The sequence below is a fragment of the Macrosteles quadrilineatus genome, unplaced genomic scaffold, assembly GCF_028750875.1.
Source record: "Macrosteles quadrilineatus isolate MER2022 unplaced genomic scaffold, UCM_ALF_1.0 Scaffold_6__1_contigs__length_79288215, whole genome shotgun sequence".
NCBI lineage: Eukaryota > Metazoa > Arthropoda > Insecta > Hemiptera > Cicadellidae > Macrosteles > Macrosteles quadrilineatus.
In genome coordinates this window covers 66,356,830-66,379,646 of record NW_026542599.1, presented here as the reverse complement: position 1 = coordinate 66,379,646, position 22,817 = coordinate 66,356,830, and the positions used below count along the sequence as shown (strand labels likewise).

The following is a 22,817-nucleotide window of genomic DNA, read 5'->3' as shown; positions in this document are numbered from 1 at the left end:
ATTCCCCGAAAGTTGTGGTTTTTAGTGTTTTGTAACAGAAAAGTTGATATATCTCAGCCAATTTTTGTCCTATCATGTTGAAATTTTTACCAGATGTTCTTTATAGTATTTACAAACTTTTGGGTATAATTATTAATATAAGTCAAATAGTTAAAATAATAAAAAAAATTTTATTTGAAATATAGTATAAGAATTTTTTTGTTTTTCAACCTTTATAAAATAAAAACTAATTATCCTACAAACAAAGTAATACCCAGGATTTCAGTAAGTGTACATAGCTACAAAAAGACACCTAGTTGAACAAAATTGATCAACTATTTTATGAGTTATATCAAAAATAAAAATGTGTTACGTTATGATACATAAAAATACATAAAATGGTACTGTGGTACATAGAGTGGCTACAACAAATAAAATAACAGTTTTTAGGCCAATTTGATATAATAAATATCTTAAAAAAATGATAAACATAAAAAATTTAAAAAATGTATTTTCTGAAGCCTGGATCCCCTTAAGGTTATTCCACTCGATAAAATCATAGATTAAACACTACAATTACGTGTCAAATTAAATGTTATGAAATTTAAAACAAAAGTTTTGAATAAATTTTCAACATATGTTTTGAAATAAAAACAAAACAGAAGTTTTCTAACTAATCTTGCATCGTTGATTATTTAGTCAATGGGGCTATTTCATGTTAAACATTCCTTCAGCACAACAATAACCTACTAATGTGAAGAAATGTAATCAAAGTAAAATAATTTTGTAAACTTCGTGAACATATGTTTAAAGAAACCAAATCTTAAATGTTTCAGCCATTCTACTTCCATTTACTTTGATTTTAACCATCTCCCACGATTCTACTAAATTTCATGCGCTTGGCTAATTTACATACAAATACACAAATTTGCAAATTGCACAGTAAAATTAATTTCAACATTCTAAGACATAACGACAAAAGTCTCAATTGTAGGTAACGTCATCCCTGGTTTTATATAGTATACAGTACATTGCAGAATTTACTGGCAAATGAGTTAAATCCAAATGTAATATTGCTTACTGGCTTAGATGAATCTCGATCAGCTGTATACTATTGTATACTGTATAGTATTGAGGTAAACAAAAATCAACAGACAAATGGCTTCTAATGCTATTCTTATGGAGAACATTTTACGTTATATTATTGACTAAGTCAAAGGTTTTATCTAATTTTGTGTTAAAATTTGGGGAATTTCACTATTTTTCCGGGATCGAGACCTTTAATTTGAACCCTCTCCCGTCGTTCTACGACTACCCAGTCGCCCACCATTTTGACGCAAAGAATCGGCTTTCGTAATTAATATATAGATAGATATTTAATTTCCACAAAATCAGTTAATGTAACCAATGCGTTTCGTTGAATTGAAAAACAAAGAACACAATTAAATTAAACAGCTGATGTAAACAATATTATGTTCTTCGAAAGGATAACATGGGAACTTAAAAAGCCACTGTGGCAGAGGCCAAGGGACTTTTTCAAAAAATTTAGGCCAGTTTGCAAATCTACGCAACACGCTCTTTCCAATGAGACGTCAGTGGATAAAATCGGTTAAGAAATGGTGGAGGATTCAACCGACAAACTTCGTGTTCGCGTATTAATTATATAGATTTCATATGTGCATGAAATGTTGGTGTGAAACCAACTTGTATAACTTTAAGCTAAATGGTTTAAGTTACCGGTACCTGGCTTCGTCAAGTGATCCTTCTTCAGTATCACACTACTATAGTTTCGGACTTGAAAATAAGTCCATCTTCAGAAAACGTCAATAGGTCATTGAATTGAATTGAATTGAATTGAATTGAAAATAACTTTATTCATAAATCATACAAGTATGTACATTGAATGGCGTCAAAATTCTTAAAACTACTTAAACTTACAACATAATATCAGCTGTACAGTTCATCAAAATTATACAGTACTTTTTCTGTTAAGTATATTTTAAGCTGTGATTTAAATTTTTTACTATCATCAATTTTCCTCAACCCCTCTGGAAGCCCTTCCAAAAATTTTCTTCCAGCACATGACGGTTTTTTGTTATAAAATTCCAATCTATGGGCATCAACAGCAATTTTGTTTCTATGCCGGGTGCCATATTCGTGATTATCCCCTAGTTTAGGTAACATACTTTCAGACAAAAGATTTTTAGTCAAAAGAACGGTATGGAAAACATAAATGCCGTACACAGTCATTATACCCATGGCTAAGAAATGATCACGTACGGAAACATCCCAGTTTAAATTCAACATTAGTCTTAATGCTCTTTTCTGCAAAATTAAAATTCTGTCCAAATTTTTCTTTGATATTCCACCATAAACACTTATGCCAAATGATATTGCGGATTCAATGAAAGCAAAATAAAGCTTTTTCAAAATATCTGTTGAACAAAATTTAGACATTCTATAAATTGCATAAATTCCAGATGTGATTTTGCTGACAACATGGTCAACATGGGAGTTCCATGAAAGATTTTCATCAACTACTAAGCCCAAAAATTTAGTTGTAGTAACTTGATTAAGATTAGAATTTTTAAAATTAATCACTGGATCAATTGGACTTTTTTGTTTACCTGTTGAAAATACCATAAAGTTGGTTTTACTGGAATTTAAAAGTAATTGATGAAACCAATTACCAAATTGGTTAGATGACCTATTGACGTTTTTGTTAACCTGAAGATGGACTTCCAGAGGCTACCTCACCATGTATACCTTTGAAGTAGAGGCTATATTTATTCCCAAAAGGTATCAAACGCCAGATCCTGATCAAATCTTTTCTATCACTTTAAAGTTTGTTTCGTGTTTTTAGTCTTCACGTACAGAGACTTAAATCTTTGTATTAAATTGTTAGCAATCATAAATCGTGGACAGAATCTTCCACAAAAGATAAATACAATATAGTTCAACACCCTAGAACTCCTTAAAAAAAATATGTTTTGTTAAGGCTTCGTCATAATGTTAAAAATACTCAATACAACAAATTCATTAATTTTACATATGTAAACGTTGATAGTTGTGTGCGTATTGTATTTTAATATATCTTCTGTATACATATAGTCCTCTATATTTTCTGTGTACACAAATGCTTCTGTATACACGTTTTTGCAACTCACAGTAACTGAGAAATATTCTAAACTGGTGAACTGTTTTTATAAATTTTTGCCATTATTTCTCAACCCGTGCTTAAAAAATTAGTGACTCGTGGATAAATCCAGATACGAAATTTAATCTAAATCGGACCACAGGTTTTGTCTGTAGCTCTGTATCTGGATCATACAAGTGTGTATTATATAACCTGATATTAGTCAAAATATGTTTTATTCTATAACGTTTAATTTAATTAAACATAAAAGTCATGCTCCCTCCATTTTTAAAGTATTCAGTCCAAAAATGTAATAAATTTACTTGTGCGTACATATTTATTTCGTTTTAATAAATAATTGAGGTGATGCAATACACTTATGTAGGCAGTCGCAGCAGTCGAATCCGGGCATAGCGCCTAAAGTTTCACGAACGCAAACCGCGCAACGAGTAGCTAAATGAGCCGTAGAGTAAGTGAGCCATCTAATATTTTGAAGAGGGTTCACTTACTCTACGGATCATAGTGCCAATGAACTGTAGAGTAAGTGAGCCATCTAATATTTTTCTGCAGGCTCGTATAGTATACGAGCCTATTCCTATAATTTATATTATTCATTATTTTGGCTCGTATACTATACGAGCCGATTCCTAAATTATCAAATAATTCGTAAGCTTGGCTCATAGTCACTATGATCTGTAGAGTAAGCGAACCTTCCTACTGTATTTTTAAATATAATACACGAGGCTCATAGGCACAATGATTCGTAGAGTAAGTGAACCCTCTTCATTTATTTTTTATTTTCGATAGGCTCGTATAGTATACGAGCCTGTAGTGCAAGTGAACCTTCAATATTATTTAAAAAGCTCGTATAGTCTATGATCTGTAGAGTAAGTGAGCTGTCCCCTATCCAGCAGTCGGAGGGATAATAATTTGGTCTTTTTACCCTCCTCTCAATCTTTTACCATAGATTATGTTTTATCTATGATTAGTGATGTGACGAGTCGGGTACTTTCCTGACTCGAGTGACTCGACTCGCCAACTGCCGTGAACTCGAGTTACGAGTCGAGTCAGACTCAACTCGAGACGTTCCGAGTTCGTGTGAGTTCGGCATTCTCCGTACGAGTTCGTTAGTTTTGCGAGTCGGCCGACTCGGTACCGGCCAATAGCGTGTCAGCTTTACGAGTCAACTTGACTCGACTCGAGACGTTCCGAGTTCGTGTGAGTTCGGCATTCTCCGTACGAGTTCGTTAGTTTTGCGAGTCGGCCGACTCAGTACCGGCCAATAGCGTTGAATCTATGCGAGTTGACTCGTAAAGCTGTGACGCTATTGGCCGAAAGCGAGTGCGAGTAAACTCGAGTCAACTCGTTACGTCCCGAGTTCGTTAAGGTTCGGCTTTCTCCGTATGAGTTCGGTTTCTTGACTCGGCTTTTGCGAGTCGGACTCGTAACGTTACGAGTTCGTGTAGCTTCGGCAATCTCCGTACGAGTTCGTAAAAAGAACTCGAGTTGGAATTGAGTTGACTCGAGTTGACTCGACTCGGGTCTTGACTCGAGTCAACTCGACTCGCCAACTCAACTCGTCACATCACTATCTATGATACTATTACCCTACAAAACACTTAAGTGTGACACCATCATAAAAATCCATCATGAAAATAGCCTACTTAGTTAAAGTTAGTTAGCTGATAAAATTAATTTATTTCGTTTTAGCTTCATTAGTTCAGACATAGATAAAAGAGTAGACAGTCAACCTTTAATCCATGGTTTTAGATAGGTACGCCACATTGATAATATAAGAGCTATTCGGCATTTAATCTAACCTACCCCAGAACAAAAGATAAAAAAAGGGAACAGAAAATGAAATCATCTGTTTAATACAAAAATAAAATATAAACATTGTGTAGACGACGCAGAAGAATCCGCCGAGGCCGAGGTTATGTTTTTCAATTCTAAATTAATTGCGTAGAAATTCTAGAATTGGCTGAAATTTGTTATGTAAAAATTGTGATTTAAGAATACGTTTTGATACAATTTGATTATAAAGGTGAGATAAACTCAACAATGAATTATTTCTCTATATAATAGACATAGGGCTATATGCTCTAAAAATATATTGCAATGCTAGTAGCCTAGGCCTACTAATCCAAGCTGATTGAAAGTAAATTGTGTGCAGTTATTGATATATTTTAATTGAAGCGAGTAGACAAATTATTCTGCAATCTACCTATATTTCCATTACTTAGATTTTTAGTGTTATGAAGATTGATTCTTGATTGAGAACCAGGAGCCACTTCTCATTGTGGCCAAGATCAGGGCATAGAACTTATGTAATATTACGTTAGTTCATCTAGGTCTATGGTCAGGCTTAACAAGGGTGTAGTATTCACAACCACTACAATTATGAGTCTTGTAAAGACAATAACAGAAACTTTTTCTCATTACGAGTCAATCCTCCGCAGACTGCTATGTCAGCAAGCGCTTTTGATGTGGTGTCCGATGAGCTACTGACAGGCAAACTGACAAAGTATTGTGTTGGGCGGAATTGTACCGAATTCCTTACCCTATTATAACTTATGGTAAATCGCAGGCAAGTAGTTACAATAAATGGGTCCTTCTCCTGCCTAAAGACATCTCAAATGGAGTGCCACAGGTCTCGGTGCTCAGCACTCTCCTTTTTAGTGTATTGGTAAACAATGGGGCTGAATGGTTCTACTCTCCTTTTCGCTTACACCACCACCTTGATATCTAGAGGAATCTACATTGAACAACTGCATACCAAAACTGATGATCTTTTGGAGCTGGCCAAAAACTGGTTCACACTAAACCGCCTAATAATAAATGCAGATAAAACTCAGACCTTGCTCTGCACTCCGAAACAGCTCAACAAAAGGGATGAGGGGGTGAAACCTCTAGGGTACTCGTCAAACCCTACACCTTGACATTGCACCATGTAGTCTTAGTGTATACGCTTAAGAGTTCCCCATTGTGCCATGAGGCTCTTTAACACTCTGCCGGTGAAGGTGCGAGGGATGAATATCACCTCTTTAAAAGCGGCAATTAGAAACTGCCTGGTAAAACAACTACTGTAACTTACTCGCTAGAGGAGCTGAGTGAAGAGCCCCTAGAAGTAGCTTTAGAGCCCCTACCCTTCAAATGTTTTATTTTCTGCCACAGCCTAGTTTGAGTTTCTTGTATGTTAATCGTAGTGTTTTAAATGTACTGACGCAATCCATCCAACATTGTCGATCATCGATGAATGAAGTATTAAGTAACAAATAAACCTAAAAAGTCGATACTAGTTCATGCTAAAAGCTAGTGTTCTTTTTTCAGGTTGAGTTGGAATTCAATGTTTTCACTGTCCCAGTTAAGTTCTCCATGGTTGAAGAGTTCTTTTAAAGTTGGATTGCTCAAGCCTAACAAGAGAAAGATCTACGATGATTTGCTTATTGTTTTGACAAACAATCTACATTTGCCGAACGACAATGGGTTTCTGAGACAGTGCAGTCTACCGAGTGTGATCAGCAATGATACGTTGCCGTTTCAAGCCAGAGTGGTTATCTGCGGAGCCGGTGTAGTTGCCAACTCGGTAGCGTACCATCTCGTACAAAATGGCTGGAATGACATTGTGGTTGTGGAGCAGGGAAGGTAACTTATTTCAGCTACGTAATAAGTTAGCTTATTTTATGAACGTTAGTAAAATCTATAGGCCCTAATCCAGGATATACAAAAATTGACTGTTTAATTCAAAATGGAGAAACGGATCTTTTAAAACTAAGGATAAAATAAACAAACAACTTATGTAATTTTTTTAAGGTAGCCTAAAATAAAATTTGGTGGAATATTTTTATCGAACCAAATAAAAATCTATAGCTTACATATCGATACCTATTTAATCTGATAATATATCCCGCGGAACTGTACTCAATATTTAAATCTAAGTTATTTGATAGGATATTTAGGATTTTCATGAACTTTGATGGTGTTTTAGTATCCTCATTTATGCTTATGTTAGACTAAACTATATTAATAAAACTAAAACTTTTATGATTTGGTTTCAGTATTTGCGGAGGAACTTCCCATTTCGGCTCTGGTACTCTCGGTCTGTTTAAACCGCTTGCTGAAAAAAACATAATTTGGAATAGCGTCCATCTCTACCAAAAACTTCAAGACGATGGATATAACCTAGGTAAGACTGTTTTTAGGAAATAGTAGTAGGTTAACATTAGGTTACCGGTAATAAGTAATGTTTCCTTCCAATAAATTACAATCACGTGACACGTAGGCCTACCTCGTAGGTCTGTAGGATTGCTCATTATGCATGGTATGATTACAACTGTTGCTCGGCTATCGTGTTTAGTAGGGCTTTATATTATGGGATATTTTTGATTTAATTTATATTATTAAACATTATAGGTACATATATAATAGGTCATGTCAGTTAGTAGAACAAGTTAAGAAATCGTAACATACGAGGTAGCCTACGTTCGGAAAGTAAGTTCCGTTTCCCCTACTCTCCCGGATATCGCTGCGATCGCAAGAGTTACTCTGTGTCAACTGGAAGGAAATGACGCCATCCTATCTTATCTAAAAGGGGCAGGCCGAGACCATGAAGCACTTCATCCGAAAATCAAATTATTGCACACCCCAGACAATTGTTTCCTTGATAGACCTTACAAATTCAGGCACACAATGAAAGCCTGTAGTTTCCCAATTAGTTCCTTCTCGGGAAGATATCTACCTCTTGCCACATTGCCAAGAGTTGTCTTTCTAGCGTCAGAGAGCTCATCACAACCAAATGACGCCATTTTGAACTCACTATTGTTGTCTTACACTTCGTAGGGCTTGTTTGTAATGGCTGCGTTAATTAGAATCCCGTAGATTGTGAAATGATTGAATATTCAATCGGTGATTCATTTTCTTAATGCAAAAGCGTTAAAGCAATTGTCATTCACCGACAAATCTGTGAGGTTAATGGGGACAATGTAGTGTGTGATTCAATGGTTCAAAGAAGGGCGAGATATAGTGCATGATGAGGAACAAAGTGGACGTCCATCTGTGGTAAACGATGAACTGATTAGTGCAGTCAATGAGAAGATTAAAGAAAACCGTAAGTTTATGATAAGTGCTCTTGCACATGAATTTCCACAAGTTTCACAAACAGTAGTTTACGAGATCGTTACTGAAAAACTTGACTTTTGTAAACTTTGCGCACATTGTGTGCCTAAAACCGTTCTGAATGGAACACAAACCGCGGAATGTGTGACAAAGACACTTCTTCAGGGCTTTGGCTGGGACGTTTTTGAACATTCTCCATACAGCCCTGACCACGCTCCAAGCAATTATCATTTGTTTCGCAATCTGAAGTCTTTTCTTGGCAGTCAGCGATTAATCTGCGATGAAGAGCTGAAAGAACGTGTTACCTCATGGTTAACTACATCGGCGGCAACATTCTACGAGGAGGGTATACTCAAACTTGTATCACGTTATGACAAATCCCTCGAAAATCGCGGGAGTTATGTAAAAAAAATAGTTCATGAGTTGTAGATTTTTAAAAATAAATTTCTTTCCTGTAGGCCTATCTGTACTCATTATTCTTTTATTTCAAAACGTAACTTACTTACCAAACTTACCTTACAAGCAAGTTACAGCAATAAAAAGCTTTGGCCTTCATGCAAGATAAGTTAATTTTAATATATTTATCACATCAATAAGTTTCTGATTTAAGAACATTTCAGATCTAAGAAGGGTGGGCAGTTTGAACCTCGCACAAACAAAAGACAGATTAATATTTTTGAAGAGAAGGATGTCATGCCACACGTCCACCGGTCTACAGTGTGAGGTAAAATTTACAATAAGAAATAAGTTAATGTAGTCTACCTGAAAAGTATGGTGGTTTATCAGCAAGACAATATATTCTGAAGTCTAGAGGTCTAAACGAATCCCCCTTGACCTAGCTAATTTCAACGCAAGTTAATTAATTGACGCTTTGCCTCGCCAGTTATTTTTGTGTTATATAGACCAGCCAATTCTTAAGACAGGACTCATTGACTGAATTATGTGTGGATTAACGTCCGCACTAGTGAGTACTATGACGATCTGCTGTACTATCCTTATAATTAGACCAATTCCTAAATTACAATGCAAAAATCAGGGGCCGAGACCCCCCTCTGGATGATGCCCGAATCCTATACTAAACTATACTTTTGGACCAGTAACATCATTAGTTTATGTTTATGATAATTACCGGGTCTGTTCTAATATCGTTCTAATTTATTTAAAACTATATAAATAACACAAAAAGAAGGTTATTAATAATGTGCAGTTCGGACCTATAACAAGAAGTCCAACCTTGAGCTTATCAGGAGGGGGGGAGGAGCGAGCTGGTCTAGTGGTTAGAGCGCGGGACTTTAGTCCCTGAGGTCCCGGGTTCGATCCCTGCCAGGTCACCAATGGATTTTATCTAAGTGATAATGCTGCAACCCCTAGGTCTAGCCTGAAGTAATGTGAAAAACAATCCCAGGCTCGTGCCTAGCGTCCTAGGAAAAAAAACCTTGAGCGTTAACAAATTACTACCTTTTCCATTCATACCATACCAAAGTACTATATTGTTTCTAGTTGCTGGGACCCAATGAGCTGAAGCGTCTACACCCCTACCTTTATACAGAGGACTTGGAGGGGGCTGTGTGGGTACCTGGAGATGCAACGTGTAATCCAAAGGCTATCTGTCATACGCTAGCCTCACTCGCCAACCAGGGAGGTAAGGTGAGGTTTTGTTTTCTATACTTTTTAGTACTTGGTATTTGTCGAGTTGGTCAAGTAGTAGAGCTCGGGACTTCGGTCCCCTAGGTGTCTGGTGCAAATCCTGCCGAATCACCGATGGTTTTTATCTATGTGATGATGCTGCAACCCCCAGGCCTAGCCTGAAGTAATGCGAAAAACGATCCCGGGTTGGTGCCTTACGTCCTAAAACCCAAAAAGCATTTTAGAGACTAATTTTTTAGTTTTTTTGAAGAAATATCCTTTTGGTGCTCCCTGAACCTAAAAAGCTTAGGCCTATTATACATTGGGAATGGAAATCTTTCTTTTCCATTGATATAGTGTGTTCTGTGTACCATTATGGCATTAGAGACTACACCAGTGTTATATTCTGCATGTATGTATAATCTGCATGTAAACTGGTAGCAAAATTAAAACAAATAAAAACTGTTCATTTAATTGTTTGGGTAGCTAAAGGGTTGTTGTGCTCGCCTTCAAATTTGAAGGTCTCTGGTTTGATTCCATCAAGATCGTTTCCAGACCCAGGTACCATTTTTCATTGGGTTGTGAATTAATGATGCTATCTGAGAAAAGGTCGACTGTAGATAGTAACAAGACTAGGATTTGGGCTGTTCCCTTCCAAAATGTAAAAACTGCCATTGGCGTAGAAAAACACACAAAATAAAATAGAATAAAAAACTGAAACCTTAAAAAAATGAAAACAAAAACCAAACAAAATATTGATACAAATTTGCCTAACCAACTAAAAATCTTCTAAACAATTAAATCTTATTTATTTATAATCAAATTCAAATATTTGCCATGAAAATTGGACCTGTTACAACATTTTAAAACAATCTGAATTCTGAAATATTTAGTCTAAAGAAGGTTAAGGTTCAGATGTTTTCACACACCTATTGGAAGTACATTCTTGCTGTCTGATTTTGTTTTAGGAGCCCAGTATGTCGAAAACTGTACTGTAGAAAAAGTTTTGTCCAAAAACGGAAGAGTAGAAGCTGTAGTGACTAGTTTGGGGACTATAAAGTGTGAAAAGTTTGTCAACTGTGCTGGCATGGTGAGTATCATTATTCTCTTTTCCTCAAAGAGGTAGGCTTTGTCTTGCAAACTACGATGTGTTCGATGAGTTGCATGCGACATGTGTTAATAGTAACAATTTGTTGACAATCAATTTTAGTACTTGTTTGTCTGATTCTCATACCAAGGTGTTAACTTAAATGTTTATGGTTCTATCATCATTTCAAGGCTAGAAAAAATAAATAGAAGCATACAAGGTCTACTAAATTGCATAGGCCTACTTGGTACCTATTTCTTACCAAACAGGAGCTTTGAATAAAAAAATACCCCCGCCGCAGCAAACCTGCAGACTAAGTGAATTTACATTTGTGGATTGTTGTATAAATGAATTGAAAAAGGTTAAAATACTTGCTATTAGACTATGAAAAAAATTGCAGATAACATAACTTGTTTCAGCCGATACAATGGTGTTGGTTTTTATCTTCCTATGAAGATTGTCAAAGTTGTTGAAAAATAAAAAATTCTGGTAAATGATTAGCTTATAAATTAAAGGACAACACGAGCCCATTGGAGTTTGAGTCTAGACTGCAGGTGGTCAATGTATTAGGTTTGTACGTAGTCTCTTATCACTTCAGGTTTTACTAATTTTTTTACCCTTCCCCGTTCTAGTATTCTGATAACATTAGACGAGAATTTAAGTTTGTCTGGCTGTCTGATATTGGTTTATGTAACTAGAAGTTTTATCTAGCTGTGTTTTGGATTGTCTAATAGCAGGTATTTTAAAAACCTTTTTCCATATTACTCGGCAATCCATATGCTATTACATACCTACAGTGAAGTATTGTGCTGTACCTAACCACTTATCATTGGGATACAAACTGTTAGCATCTTACTAACAATCATGTGTAACAGTGGGCGAGAGATCTGGGGCAGCGTTGTCTGCCTAAGGTGAGAGTTCCGGCGTATCCGGTACAACACTTCCTTGTGACTACAGAGGAACTGGGCGGCCTCCCCCCTCCAGACACCCTACCCTACGTGCGTGACTACGACTCTCAGACCTACATCCGTCAGTTCGGCGGGGGCTTCATGGTCGGAGGGTTTGAGAAGAACGCCAAGGCTGCGTTTGTTGACACCAAGATACCTCGCGACTGGCAGGGGAAGCTCGCTGAGGACTGGAACCATTTTTGTAAGTTTTGTAAAGCTTTCAGAATGAAAGAGTTTTTTTGTAGCTTTTTTGGAAATACTTTAAATTTGATCTTTGTGATGGATGGTCTTTGATAGTATGAATTAACTAATAAAGGTAATTTTGTTGAAGGGAAGGCTCTAGGCCAGGATTTTCAATTGTAGAATATGGGAGATAGCAGCTAGCTTACGTTGAAGAATCGTAGGTAGGCCTGTATCTCCGCTGTGTGTTTTATGGCCATTGAAGAAGTTTACGTAGGCCATAAAACACACAGCGGAGATACAGGCCTACCTACGATTCTGCTATCCGATAGCTGCTATCCTCCTTATTCTACAAAATAATAAAGATTTAAGTCATATTTTTTCTGTCAAAACGATCCTTTGTTGTATTAACTACATTACTATTGTAATTAACTACAGCAGTTTCAAGCTGTCGGGAATGAAGCACATTATCAGGTGTCTAGCCATCCCTCTTGAAGTTTGTCAGGAGATTTAAAAGGAAAAAACACATGATACAATTTAACACCAAAACAGAACATTTATTAAAACTGGCCAACCAGACGCTGATAAACTCTACATCTGGCTCGGTGAGTTGTGATATAAAGAAGAAGTTGTAACTTGCCTTCCTCCACCACAGGAAAAAAACTTACTGCAAAGTCTCGTAAAGTTTGATCTTTTCTACAAGTCAAGATTTGTTAATAATATTAAGTAGTTATACTACTATGCAGGGTCTGATCAAGATCAAATTTACTTAAATCCAATTTCATTCAATTTTAAAAATCCATCATCATCATCGATCATTTAATTTTAATTTTTATAAATCCATATTTTTTACAGCACCGTTATGGGAAGCAGCACAAGATAGAATTCCTTTCCTGAAAAACTCCAGAAACCCAGTGTTGACGAACGCACCTGATAACTTCACACCCAATGGGAAATGGATTTTGGGTGAAGCGCCTGAGGTGAGAAAACTAAGTTTTCTCATTATTTCAGCTTAATTTTGATTGTTTTACACTTCATAGGAACATTTTATGTTATATGACCCTCCCTGCAGATGATGGAATACCATGAGATTGCATGCTAGATCTGTGTGGTATAACTACAGTGTCATGGGTACATCGAGACAACACCTTTAGATCTTGTCTGAACTAAGAAGAAACATGTTCAACTTTAGGCATTCACTCTTGATTGTAGTTTAATTTTGTGTGTTCATCATGCCACAAAGTTTGCCAACTTATTTCCGGCTTGGGTCCAATAATGCTGTAACTTCAGGAGCAGCTGGTCTTGTGGTACAGCGTGGTAGGGCCTTAGTCCTCAAGGTCCCAGGTTCAAGTTCTGCCAATCACTAACGGCTTTTAGCAAGATAAATGCCTTCACCCTCTAGCCCTATCCTAAAGTATTGTATTAAACAGTTCGAGGCTAGTTTGTAACATCTTAAAATGTGAAATTAAAAACAAAAATAACTTACTAAACTATCTTGCAGGTGGACAACTACTTTGTGGCCGTAGGAATGAACGGAAACTCTCTGCAAGGCGCTGGAGGGATCGGCAAGGCGGTGGCAGACTGGATAGTAGAAGGGACGCCCACCCAGGAGTTGTTGCCTTTTGAAGTCAACCGTTTTGTCGATCTTCACAACAACCGACAGTATTTGCAGCAGAGAGTTGTGGAAATTGTTGAAAGGTATGGACATTTCATCTTTGCAAAAGATCTAGTTGTCAAAACTTTAAGCTTCTGGATTCATTGAATTATTTATACCTATCAATATCACAATCTTACTTATTTTATAAACAGAAAAATTTAATTTCTTACAAAATACATTTTTGGTGGACACACTTAGTAAGTATAAGCAAAAACGTAATAAAATGCCTGATTTTTGTGCAACTACACATGTTGTCAACTTCTTCTTGAGCCAGATTCTGTACGTTACATAAGCCTCTATCTCCAAACTCAGCTACAGATGTAACGTTCATAATTTGCACACCAGGCATGACTGAGACAGAATTTTAACCATTGATCCATGGTGATTTATTTTTACCCGGGAGACATCGCCTTAAACTACTTGGCTAATGTTCAGATCCAAAGGTCTACTACACTAGTATTGGCAAACCCCCAAAGGGCAAATATAGTAGCTTTAAGATTGACTTTCATGTTTCAGTACATGTTGGCTACTGCGGGTTTTGTGAAGTCTTACTTGTACAGCTTGTAAAGATAGTTGTAGTTACACTCTTGACGGTCGACTACATCTGCCAAAGGGTTTAAGATTTTAGCTGAGCACTGCATTAATCAGCTGCCTTTTAGTGATGCTATGTCCTATATAGTTAATTTAAATCATAAGTAAATTTAGGCCTATATAAGGCATATTTTGGAAGGTACTTTGTAGAAGGAACTATTTGTAGAAATTGCCAAAACCACAAACATTTCCAATATCTCATCATATTAAATGTCCTATTAATTAATTTCTATTAATTATCTCCTGTATCCTGACTACTCTATGTCACAGACATTACGCCATAGAGTATCCCACGCAGAGTGAGTACCAGACAGGACGCAGACTGAGATGTTCTCCATTGTACTCTGTGCTAGAGACTCGCGGCGCAGTGTTTGGAGTCAGAATGGGCTACGAACGACCCCTCTACTTCGACACTACTTGTAAAAGTACGTAGTTGAGATACGATTTTGTTATTTTAGCTTATACTTTTTTCTTGTATTTTAAAAATTCAGTAACTTGTATGTTAAGCAAAATGTATAGGGAAGTACCTGATCTGTATTCTGTATATTATCGTTGTATTTATTTCTTAACCAGGCATACAAAAAATGTTTTTGTTAATCGTCATACCAGTAGGTTATGCATGCCAATCCCCCTAAAATTGTTGCCTATCTAACACAAAATGCTGTCTTTAATTTTAATGTTCAATCTAAACAATAAACAAGTTTTTCATAAATTTGAATTTCGCTTTATGAATTCCTATCCCTAGATATTTCAAATACTGTAGTTATTTATCAAGATTAAATTTGTTCTCGTAAATTTGTAGCTTCTTAAACTAGAAAGTGCTTCTGATGATTGGCGATTTACATTCTAGCAAAAACTAAAATACAAAATCACTGTTTTCAGCTGGAAAACCACCAAAAATGCCTGAAGGAACTTACTACAAACCAAGATTTTTTGACTTCATGGTGGCTGAACACTTGGCTTGCCGAGAAGGAGTGGGAATCATTGATATGTCTTCATTTTCTAAAATTGAAATCAAGGTAGTCATATTTTAACGTTATTGCAAAGATTAATAACTGTCTATTTTAAAGGATGGTTTGGTTCTGTGGCTGAAATTATAAATATTTTTGCATTGTAGACTTAAATTCCTTTGAATTTGTACTTTAGAAAATCATCTGATTATTGTATTGTATTATTATCAGCGTTGAAAAAACCATAGTCTTCAGTAGTATCTTATACTGTAGGTATCATACTTACGCCGGACACAGTTAAGATCGGATTGATTCACCACTGTGGCTCATTGGATCATGGTATTTTGTTGTGCAGTCGACAGAGAGGAAGGCAGTGGTCGAGTACCTACAGAAAATGTGCTCCAACGACGTAGACATCCCAGTCGGTGGTATCGTACACACAGGGATGCAGAACGAGCGAGGGGGCTATGAAAATGACTGTATCATGGTGCGTCAAACTGAAAATAGGTGAGGGATATCTTATATCAGATGTAACACCAAAAGAAAAATATATATAATATCTTGGTCTTTGTAAAAAAATAGGTTATAGTTTTGGATTATGGTTTTTCATAGCTAAACTTCTATAACCTGGCTGTGAGTGAGACATGACCAGAAGCAATTTGTTTGTGTGTCTGTATTGGGTGTTTAGCTTTACTTTTAAGTAATGATTTCAAGATTAGGAAATTATGTTTTCAAACTATCTTAAGGCCAGCGGAGCCTAGCCTAAAAGCTAGAATTATCAAGTAACCCAGAAAATCCAGCCGAGGTGAGCATTTATTCTCAAAATGTTACTGTCATCACAGAAAGAATCTGCAATTAAATTGTAATCAAAAACCCATAATGACTCCTCAATGGCGTGAGATGTTTCTTGGGAGACGATTATGATGTTCCCAAAACTTGTTAACGAATTCCCTGTGATTGATTAATTGAGTCGGGCGTACTTTGTACTAGACTTGTCAGCCATATGAGGGCTTTTACGCTCCCCGTTCGGTACCTCAAAGCTCTTCAATCCTAAGTTGCTAAATGCATTGTAGCATCCTGTCTATGAGATTCTTCTTAGGCAGCTGTCCACCCCTTACCATGATTCCAAGAGTTTTTTTCTCTTCTGTCATTCAAAGGTTTTTCAGTTATAAAATATATGTTCGGTAGTCTGTACTGTCCATATTTCCTATGCAGTGTCCCTGTTGTGGATCCTCTAAGCAAGTTAGGTGCACCTTCAGGAGCTACAACCCGTGATAAATTCTGTGATCCGTCTAAATTGCCTCTTTTCTGGACGCAGTAAGTTACAAGCAACAGTCTGAGAATGGGAAGATAAAGTAAGCTTGCTTATCCTATGATACTGAAGCCTTACCCATCCTCTCCTGTGGTCCTTAATCAGCAAGATTGCTATATACTCAATTTTTCCCTGCTTATCTCGTTCACAACCATTAATCTGGCACTACCTAGTTACAAAGTAAAGCCAGATTAGTGAAAGTCCACTGTATACAGATATCATGCTAAAACAATTGTTGAACGACGTCACCTCCATGTACACAGTCATCTGTTTGTTGTTGTTAACCATCTGTTTATGTGACAGTTACTTCATGGTGTCGCCCACCAGTCAGCAGACGAGGATCTACGAGTGGATGAGACGCAACTTGCCCTCCGGCAGTCCTGTGGTGCTGAACGACGTCACCTCCATGTACACTGTCATCAACATGGCCGGACCCAAGTCTCGGGCGCTGCTTAGCGAACTCTCAAACACTGAGTTCCGCATCAAGCATTTCACCTGCAAGGTATTTTGATATGGTTGAATCTTGGGTTTTGGGAGATTACCTCATTAAACTAGGGGATATATTTTTTTCTTTCAGAAACAAAAGTGAAAGATAGACAGCTTGTAAAGATAGTTGTAGTTACACTCTTGACGGTCGACTACATCTGCCAAAGGGTTTAAGATTTTAGCTGAGCACTGCATTAATCAGCTGCCTTTTAGTGATGCTATGTCCTATATAGTTAATTTAAATCATAAGTAAATTTAGGCCTATATAAGGCATATTTTGGAAGGTACTTTGTAGAAGGAACTATTTGTAGAAATTGCCAAAACCACAAACATTTCCAATATCTCATCATATTAAATGTCCTATTAATTAATAAGCTGAACGACGTCACCTCCATGTACACTGTCATCAACATGGCCGGACCCAAGTCTCGGGCGCTGCTTAGCGAACTCTCAAACACTGAGTTCCGCATCAAGCATTTCACCTGCAAGGTATTTTGATATGGTTGAATCTTGGGTTTTGGGAGATTACCTCATTAAACTAGGGGATATATTTTTTTCTTTCAGAAACAAAAGTGAAATTGTTAAGCTTATCAAGATTACCCAAGCAAACTGATTAGTAATCAGTGCTTACAAAATGGTAATAGGCTCTCCTCTCCATATAATATTCCACACCCAGCAAATTAGACCTCTCATATTCTTACCTACTTGATGCATAGAACACTACTTAGACACTGAAGCTCGTGTGTGTAATAGGCAATTATCCAGTATATCATGTGTGTTACAGAAGGTGGATGTCGGATACGCCAGTGATGTGATGGTGATGGCTCTCACACACACAGGAGAGCCTGGCTACTGTCTGTATGTGCCTTCAGAGTATGCTTTACATGTCTACGATCGACTCATCAATGTAAGTAGCTTGATATGAAGGACTAGTCTTAGCATACACAATTTTACTAATTATATTTTCCTGATAGTTAGTGGGCCTACTGCAAAAAATATATTTAGCAAAATTGAATATTAAGACGGTGCAAGTTGTACCGATACCCCAATGTTTATGTGGTGAAACTGTCTGTGTTCGTGTCAGGTGGGCCGAGACTACGGCGCCCGAGACGTAGGAGTGTTGACACAGAGGTTCCTCAGGATTGAGAAGTTCATTCCTCTGTGGGCCGAGGACTTGACTAGCCTCACAACACCTCTGGAGGCAGGCAGCAACCTGGTCAGCTTTGAGGTTAGTAGCTGTGCCGTACTATGTGATAAATTCCATTTGAAGTGCCAATGTAAGTTTGGAATTGCAGACAGTTGAAAGTCTAACAAAACCAAAACATATCTCACCTGTTGTAATCTGAAGGGGACACAGTAGACTGTATAGACGATCAATATTAAAGAATTTTGTATGTTGGTAATTTTATGCTTTCGGTTGTCTGTCTACGGAGGTTTAGCCAACGACAAAGACAATAGTTTCAAGTGAACGAAGATTATTGAACTGACTAGTAGTTTTGTCTACGTCGGAGGAAAATTAATTACAGATTGTTGCCAGATGATTTATTCTCTCAAGCCAAGTTCACATGAAGCAAGCAATTAGGTAGGCAGGTAACTAGCTTCAGGTAACTTGAAGTACATAACAAGAGGTAAGTAATCTGCTTCATGACCTCTATGGGAAATGGTGCAGCTACGCTGTGTAAATGTCTGAAATCTCTTCCAGTCTTTAGTCTAACTCATATAACCCCCAGATAGCTTCTGTGCGGAGTTAGCAAACTGCTCATCATGCCAGTGATTTTCCCCAGGAGCTTGGTATAGAGCAGAGTTGTGTGAAGTGGACCTCTGGGAAAACGGAGAAAGGATTACAATATTATAACACAAGTTGGACACAGCAAGAGTTCCTAGAAAAGACGCTTTGAGCATGTCCCAAGGTCATTCTTTATGCTGAAGATGAGTTGTTTTAGTCCCACACCACTTGTGTGAGTAGCCATTTTTCCTCCACATTGAAGTAAAACTTTCGATTGACAGAAGCCGCATTTCATCGGACGAGAAGCGTTGTTGAGGCAACGAGAGCGAGGAGTGACCCAGCGGCTGGTGATGTTGGAGCTGGAAGACATTGACCCTGATAAGGACATTTGGCCGTGGGGCAACGAACCTATCTACCGCAACCACCAGTACTGCGGTACTGTCACTTCTGCTGGGTACGTTACTTGTCTTGTGTCTTTGACTTTGAGAAAAGTAGGCATTCCATTCCCATGTTAAGGTATTAGAATGAAAATGAAGTTGAGCCTCTGACAGAGTATGTTGATGTTGATTACCGATTTTTGTTGAATTGCAAGCCAAGCTTAAGAGTCCTTGGAGCCTAAACGTTTAAACTCACAAAAATTCTCAAAAAATGTTTTATGAGGTAAGATGTTTCCTAAAATGATATTTACTAGAGTTTAATTCAATTCTGTTTGATTCCAGTTATGGCTTCAACATCCAGAAGCTGATATGCCTTGGGTTTGTGAGGTGTATGGGTGAGATTGTGTCGACAGACTACATCACCGACCCCTCGGCCGTTTATCACATCGACATCGCCGGCAATAGAGTCAGATGTAAGGCTCATGTCTCGGTGCCACAGATCATCGGTTTGGACGAGTCCAATGATGACGTTCGACAGTACCGGCCAAAAGTCGTCACCTCTGTGGTCTCGTAAATCTTGTAACCCGTACACTTAACATTTATACCGAAACCCCGGTCTGACAGGCCCACGGGAATTTTCAAAAACACATGTTGACAAAACTGTTTACTTGGGGAATTCCATTTGTGGGGGTCTCACAGACCGGGGGTTTCGGTTAGCGTCAACCAGGATAGGGTTTCGGTATTAATGTTAAGTATTGGTAATGTGCCATAAGTCCATAAGAGAAAGTGAGATTGCGTAGTCTTTCTTTACTGTGATTTTAATGAAAAATGTATATATTTGTTGAAGCTTGATCAAATTTTACGGTTTTATTGTTGAGGTTATAGTTAGGTGTTGTTAAAATTTACAAACAAGTGTAGTAAAACGTAAGTTTTAGTATGAGTTAATGTTATACTGTTCACGAGGATGAATAAGTCAAAATTGTTGAGGTAAAAGTGAAATTTGCAAATAATGTAACCAAATCTTGCAGTATTTTTAAGTTTAGTTTAGTAAACATGGGTTAACATTTGTAAACTTAAGGACATCCACTGGTTTGAAGAGTTATGTCTGTTTAAAAAAAGAACATCAGGTGTTGGTCATAAGGGATTAGTGCAATGATAAATACATTTAGTATTTAGTGTTACTCAGATGAAATTTATTAGTTTTAATTGCAATCTTTGATGATGGACCAGCTTTATATAAAATTGTAAGATTTTTCTCATGAGCTTTAAATGTAAATGAGTTCCTTAAAATGGGCATTTAAAAAAAGAAATTCTTTAGTTCTATAAGTCTCTAGATCTTATGATATAAAACTCCAATTATTTTGTTTTGAGGTTAAACTTCAAACCTGTTAACAAGCCTTTTCAGGGCAAATAAGATAATTTTAAGAAAGATATTTTACAGAGGGCATAAGAAAATGAATTTTAATTTGGAGTAAATAGTGAAGCAGAAAATACTCAACTAGATGCCTAGGCCAACTTTTTGTGACATACTTTTATTTAATTTATATATGTGGTGCTATTATGGTTTTAGTTCATAGTTACTCAGTTACAAAATGATGATATTAGAATAGATCTTAGAAACAATTACTTACAAGTTAATCCACAGGGTCTTATGCCAGGGTAATAAAATGGTTAGCCCAACTTACTGTTTTGGGATAGTGGGACTTAGTGCAATTTAAGGATCAACTATACTAGTAACCCTTCCCGGACGGGCGAAATCGTGATGTAGGACAGGAAAAATTATTTAAAAAAATAAAAATTAATTTTCCTTTTTTGTGCTTTGTTATACAAGTATACATGAAATAAACACAATAGAACACCTCATAATGTCAAAATAATTTTTTTACTCGTTTTTAAATATGCGGATGTATCCGCTACCCGTCCGCGGATTAGTAGAAAAGCAGCGGATATATCCGCCACCCGTCTTTGAAGATATGACCATGACAATGTTAGGCAATAAATAAAGAACAATATGTAAACAATAAATAAAGACAACGTAGTGTTGAGCGCGAAACATCGAGGGGGGAGCGTAGGAGAGGTGGGAGGTGCGAGGGGAGAGGATGATGAGCGTGAGAGGGTAGGCAGGTGAGAGAGGGGAGAGTGCGGGAGAGAGCGCAGCCTTGGAGAGAGCAGGAAAGTGGCGCCTTGGTACCGCGAAACATCTGGTTACTGCTCAAGCACCTGCCAGTCTGTCTGAAAAGAAGGCGGATATATCCACTTCCCGTCCGGAACATCAAAAATCATAAGCGGATATATCCGTCACCCGTCCTTTATCGATCGCCAAAGACTTAGGCTAATATATCCGTCACCCGTCCTTTATCGCCAAAGACTTAGGCGGATATATCCGTCACCCGTTGGGGAAGGGTTAAGTTCATAGAAGAAACAAAATGTTGGCTGTAGCTGGAATATGTGTTCCTTTTAAGTAATTAGTTATGTAAATATCCACAAAAAAAAATTATATAAAAAATAATCTAGTATGAATGTTTAGTTTTGTGAGGTTTGTTGAATTTTTAATGTGACAAGTAAAATACATTACAAAAATGTGTCTTATTTTCCTAAAACCTGTAGGCTATTTTGTTCTTATACACTACTGACCAAAAAAGTTAGTTGTAAATGACTGGAAACAACCCATTAATATAAATAATAAAATAGGCATTACAACTTTTACATGATGCTATAAAGCAGTTTTTCAATAGATTCATTAATTGTCGAGAGATAAATATTTCTCTCAAGCCATAATATGGGATGGAAAAAATCCCAAGATAGTCCGTCCCTATCAATCAACATTACAAATTGGGGATAAATAACTTTTAAAGATTTGAAAAAAAATATAATTGATTTAACTATCACAAAATTACAGTACCACTGTAAAATGGGCAACGAGCTTATAGTTATTGACAATGCATCAATAAACCACCCAAACATTGATAAAATACAGGAATCATCAGGAAACGAGCTTGAAAGTGACACTAATGCAACTAAATATTACTTTGAATAAAAGGTCCAGAAAATCATTATTAGTAACAAGAAAATTACAAATTATGATAATTACCATAAGGGAATACCAATACCACCTCTGTGTGTCCATAAAGTTATTGGCTTACTGTACAAAAAATTAAGACTCCGTTTCGTGCTAAATCGAACAAATCAGAGTTGGCGAGTTTGAACTCACAGTTTGTATAGTATGCAAGAAATTTTTTGTACTTCCTGCCAAAGATGTGTACACAACAATGCAATGATACACAGCCCAAAAATATGCGTTGTCAACACAAAAAAAGTAACAGAAACAGCAACCCGCTACAATAACTAGTGTGATGTTTTACTTAAAACCATAGACTAACCAACATAAGTAGACTTCTCATCCCATTGTTAATACATTTTGAAGATCGTTTTCGGGTATAGTTCGTTTGGTGACACTGATCTACTGATAGTTATATGGTGTTGACAAAATTTGGTTTCAATTGTTTTAATAGGTTTAATAGTTTAATTATAATATTTTAAGTGCATCAATTAAAAAATCTTTTCCCTAAAAAAATCTTTTTCAAGCAAAGTAGTTTATTTGAATTTTCAAATTATTCCATTATGATTTGGTTTACTATTTTTTATAGC

At 36.8% G+C, this 22,817-nt stretch overlaps 1 protein-coding gene across 1 annotated transcript; it reads left to right on the top strand.

Annotated features, from left to right (window-relative positions):
• The first annotated feature begins 5,033 nt into the window (after nt 1–5,033).
• LOC128997077 (pyruvate dehydrogenase phosphatase regulatory subunit, mitochondrial-like) lies at nt 5,034–21,731 on the top strand. Its single transcript, XM_054422657.1, has 17 exons — nt 5,034–5,159; nt 6,446–6,760; nt 7,174–7,301; nt 8,851–8,954; nt 9,731–9,872; nt 10,825–10,946; nt 11,819–12,092; nt 12,926–13,050; nt 13,572–13,768; nt 14,589–14,743; nt 15,201–15,337; nt 15,624–15,775; nt 16,884–17,082; nt 17,851–17,973; nt 18,151–18,294; nt 19,074–19,246; nt 19,512–21,731. The coding sequence occupies exons 2-17, from the start codon at nt 6,462–6,464 to the stop codon at nt 19,741–19,743; spliced, it is 2,706 nt and encodes a 901-aa protein (XP_054278632.1). The 5' UTR covers nt 5,034–5,159; nt 6,446–6,461; the 3' UTR covers nt 19,744–21,731.
• The last annotated feature ends 1,086 nt before the right edge of the window (nt 21,732–22,817 follow it).

Bases quoted from the DNA above. Each gene is read 5' to 3' on its own strand.
- LOC128997077 (XM_054422657.1), top strand. From the start codon at position 6,462: ATGTTTTCACTGTCCCAGTTAAGTTCTCCATGGTTGAAGAGTTCTTTT. The intron at 15,338-15,623 runs GTAGTCATATTT...TTTGTTGTGCAG, and splicing joins TTTCTAAAATTGAAATCAAG to TCGACAGAGAGGAAGGCAGT. The intron at 15,776-16,883 runs GTGAGGGATATC...TTTATGTGACAG, and splicing joins GTGCGTCAAACTGAAAATAG to TTACTTCATGGTGTCGCCCA.